Here is a 4,881-nt window from a genome sequence, read left to right as displayed (position 1 = left end):
GAAAAAAAAGAATGCACTGGTGAGCTCGGCACCACAAAAAGGTCTGGACATCCAAGGAAGACAAGAGTGGTGGATGATCACAGGATCCTTTACATGGTAAAGAAAAACCCCTTCACAACATCCAGCCAAGTGAAGAACAGTCTCCAGGAGGTAGGCATATCATTATCCAAGTGTACCATAAAAGGAAGACTTCACATGAACAAATACAGAGGGTTCACCACAAGGTGCAAGCCATTCATAATCCTCAAGAATAGAAAGGCCAGATTACACTTTGCCAAAAAACATTAAAAAAAGCCAGCCCTGTTGTGGAACAGCATTCTTTGGACAGATGAAACTAAGATCAACCTGTACCAGAATTATGGGAAGAAAAAAGTATGGAGAAGGCTTGGAACGGATCATGATCCGACGCATACCACATCATCTGTAAAACACGGTGGAGGCAGTGTGATGACATGGGCATGCATTGCTTCCAATGGCACTGGGTCACTAGTGTTTATTGATGATGTGACAGAAGACAGAAGCAGACGGATGAATTCTGAAGTGTTTAGGGATATTCTGTCTGCTCAGATTCAGACAAATTCAGCAAAGTTGATTGGATGGCGCTTCACAATACAGATGGACAATGACCCAAAACATACTGCGTAAGCAACCCAGGAGTTTTTTAAGGCAAAGAAGTGGAATATTCTGCAATGGCCATGTCAAGCGGCTATACACCCTGAGATGCCTCAAGAAACAACACAGCAAGCAGGAGATGCTGGTGGCCTTCTACCACGGCGCAGTGGAGAGCATCCTCACCTTCGGCATCTCCAACTGGTACCACAGCTGCACGGCAGCGGAGAGAAACGATCTACAGAGAGTCGTGAGAACAGCACAGGGGATCACCGGCGCCACCCTCCCCTCTCTGGAGGAGCTGTACGAAACACGCTGTCTCAGGAGGGCCTCCAAGATCTCCAAGGACCCGACCCACCCTGGGCACGAACACTTTGTCAAGCTGCCCTCGAACAGGAGGTACAGGACCCCGGCCGCTAGGACAAACAGACTGAAGGACAGCTTCTACCACAGGGCCGTCAAGGCCCTGAACACAGAAAAGGCCTAAGTTCTGGGCCCAGGACAAGTCCGGACGGATTGTAATGGCAGCTAGTGCTGAGGCACAAACATGTACATTTTCAAGCCTGCAAACTGTGACACTTTAAAAAAATGTGAAAAAAATACTTTCTTGTGCAATATGACAACCCTTAGTTGACTATCTGTGCAGTATAGTACAGTGGATTGTGTACATAGCCTCTATTGATGTAAACCAGCTCCTTATCTTCTTGTGATTTTATGCATCTATGCTTTTTCCAAAATGTGTTTCTTTTTCCTTTCTTAAACACCAGGGGAGCCTCCCCTCCTAAATTTCGTTGTTTGGTACCTGTACTGTAACAATGACAAATAAAGTCTATCTATCTATTGAAGACACCATAAAAAAAAAAATCACCTGATCTCAACCTGATCGAGCATGCATTTCACTTGCTGAAGACAAAACTAAAGGCAGAAAGACCCACAAACAAACAACAACTGAAGACTGCTGCAGTAAAGGCCTGGCAAAGCATCACAAAGGAGGAAACCCAGCATTTGGTGATGTCCATGGGTTCCAGACTTCAGGCAGTCATTGCCTGCAAAGGATTCTCGACAAAGTATTAACAACTAACATTTTATTTATGATTATGTTAATTTGTCCAATTACTTTTGAGCTCCTGAAAATAGGGAACTGTGTATAAAAATGGTTGCAAATTCCTAAACGTTTCATACTATATTTTTGTTCAACCCCTTGAATTAAAGCTGAAAGTCTGCACTTCAATTACATCTCGATTGTTTCATTTCAAATCCATTGTGGTGGCCTACAGAGACAAAATTATAGAAATCGTGTCACTGTCCAAATATTTACGGACCTAACTGTATATACACAATTTATTCATAGGACACATTAATTAATTTAAGTATATCCCTTGTCTTGTTCCTGTGTTGTTTCTGTTCATGTGGAAAGATGACTGACCCGTTCACCAGAGCTTTTGTTTCTTCTTATATTCCCAAATGTTGATTTTGGCAAGCCCAAGGTTTTGGCGATGTTTCTGACTTTCACTGACAAACCACACTGTACAGTGTAAACTGGATAATGATGTGCAAACTTTATTGGTTTTTTCTTTTCTTTTTTTTGTAACAATACAGTATGCTCACACAAATTAGAAAATATATGAATTACATAATTGCACATTAGAGATCAACATTCGGTATGTGGAAAGCGCTGATCAATGTATATCTTCTATTAATCAGTGTAGCCTTTTCATGACGGTGTATTCAATATCATTCTATAAAAAATGTATCAAACATATACACTACAATCATTAAGTCTTAAAATATTGTAAAACATTTATATATAAATGTTCAAACATTTTATGTTCAACCATTTAATTTCAGTATTACTGCAAGACTCCATTTCACTTCATGATTGTGTTGTATTAACAGGATTTACCATACATACATTTGAAAAGGCTTTAAGCATAAAGAACAGTATGTGTTTGACAGGAGAAAGAGAGCATTTCCATATTTTAAAAGCTGATTTCATGTTTGTCTGTAGCTACAGTGCGCTAAATTAGACATCCTCCTCAAGTATTTCTTTGAACAGAATGACATCTTGCAGAAGAAAGTGTAAGAAGGAGAAATGGTATATTTGGAGTTCAGCCTCCTCCCTCTCCATCGACCGCTCCCTCTGTTTCTGTTGGATCATTCTCTCTGCCTCCTGATACATTTTCTGAGAGAAGTGTTCTCCCCCGTTTGCTGCAACCATGTCATCAACCTTCTTGATCAGCTTACCAACTTGACGTCTGTCTTGGCTTTCATTGTTGAAGACATGGAATCTGCCACCACAGCGCTGAATCACTTCTTGGAGCTTTGAATCACCGCCACGCACATACTCTTGTATTGTTTGACCCTCTAGTTCATCACCACGAGTGAAGAGCACAATCATGTACTTGGAGACCTCAGGACCAAAGATTTTCTCCAAGGCCTCCACAGCTTTCTGCTCCTCACGGGTGAACCTGCCCAACTGGATCACCAGCAGGAAGACATGTGGGCCGGGGCTTGACACTTGGATACATCTCACTAGCTCGTTTTTTATATGCTTTGGAGTTTTCTGGGTGTCTAAAATTCCTGGTGTGTCCACCACATACAACGATCGTTTACCATGAGCCTTCTCCTTCTTACAGGTCTCAGTCGTAGAACTAGAACTAGGGCTAGATCTAAATAACGGTTTACCCAGGATGGTGTTTCCAACAGCACTTTTCCCCACGCCCGTTTTTCCAATGAGTACAATCCTCATGTCGGGACCTACACAAATAAAACATCCTCAGTCATATACAGTACCCTGCATAAGTAATGGGACAGTAAAGCATTTTTTTTTCTTTTGACCCTATACTCCAAAAAGTATTTGGAATGGTTTCACCATTTAGAAATTACACCACCTTTTTATGCATAATACCCCTATTTTGTGGTACCCAAAAGTAATGGGACAGATTTATGAAATGCCCAAATTAAGTACTCACGTTTAGTAATTTAGTAACCCTTTTCCAGAAGGCTTTTTAGGTGCTTCTTACTAATTAACCTGACAATCCTTTGTTAGGATAACTAGTGGTTTGCACCTTGCAGTGAAGCCTAGACATATCTGTATACCTGCACTGTTACACTTATTACACATTAACCTACCCACCTGTATTACTACTATTTAAAAACATTCATTTTAGGACAATCATTGTGAAGTAGGACAACCAACTATTAGTTTTATAAATTAAGAATTTGTTGGTGATTTGTATGAGTCATATCCTCATCAATAAACATTTACTCAGAAACAAAACTACAGCAAAGTTGAATTGTCCTCACCTGCAGGGATTGAGTAGAAATTACCCATCTTGTCTTGATACAGTTGGAGACAAATTATGATGTGGTGTTTTCTTTATAATTAAGCCCAGGTGAAACACGCCCACTCACCCCATCATACCTCTCTACCGGAGGAGGCGGGTGGAGGTAGACATCAGAGGACAGGTGGAACACGCCCACTCTCTACCAGAGGAGGCAGGTGGAGGTAGACATCAGAGGACAGGTGGAACACGCCCACTCTCTACCGGAGGATGCAGGTGGAGGTAGACATCAGAGGACAGGCTCATTGGAATGCATGGAATGGAATAAGAAATGGTATCAAACACTAACTCTAACCCTAACCCTACCATTCCTTATTCCAGTCCATGTATTACAGTGAGCCGTCCTCTGATGTCTACCTCCACCAGCCTCCCCTGGTCTCTGCATAAATGCTGAGGACACGTCTGTCACATTTTCACAGATCACCAATGACTGATGCAGCAAAAGAAGCGAAGGAAAATGTCAACCAGTAAGTCATACTTTTAAAATCTTAAACCTAGCTTGACTTACTGTACTTCACTATTTGGAGATGAATCATACTTAAATATGTCAACCAAATCAAGAATATTTTCTCTACATGCAGTACATCATTTTGGATAAATCGTCTTTTTAACTTTTTATTGTATATATTTACTTGCACTTATTTACAGGGTTCCCACAGGTCCTTGAAATCCTTGAAAGTTTGTGAATTTGAGAAAAAAAAATCAAGGTCTTATACGTTTTTGAAAATAGACATGGGTCATTGAAAGTGCTTGAATTCCCCTCTCTCTCTCTCTTTCTCTCTAAAAAAAATCTATATATATTCAAAAATGTTTTACTTAGCTCGTCAACTAGTAAATAAGTCTCTGTATTGCTTAACTTTACACATATTTCAGAATATATTGTTTTGCTGTGCTGTGGTAGAGAAGGCAAGAGACCATCTAGTGTTCA

General features: G+C 40.6%; 1 protein-coding gene across 1 annotated transcript; it reads right to left on the bottom strand.

Moving 5' to 3' along the window:
* Positions 1–2,632: 2,632 nt before the first annotated feature.
* On the bottom strand, positions 2,633–3,943 carry LOC308164708 (GTPase IMAP family member 9-like; the record flags this gene model as incomplete). Its single annotated transcript, XM_080550773.1, has 2 exons — positions 2,633–3,366; positions 3,916–3,943. The coding sequence occupies 2 exons, from the start codon at positions 3,941–3,943 to the stop codon at positions 2,633–2,635; spliced, it is 762 nt and encodes a 253-aa protein (XP_080406899.1).
* Between the last annotated feature and the right edge of the window lie 938 nt (positions 3,944–4,881).

This window comes from Nansenia antarctica (genome assembly GCF_963989245.1).
Source record: "Nansenia antarctica genome assembly, contig: SUPER_8_unloc_2, whole genome shotgun sequence".
Taxonomy (NCBI): Eukaryota; Metazoa; Chordata; class Actinopteri; order Argentiniformes; family Microstomatidae; genus Nansenia; species Nansenia antarctica.
The sequence above is the reverse complement of the archived record's forward strand: the minus strand, read 5'-3'. Positions and strand labels throughout refer to the sequence as shown.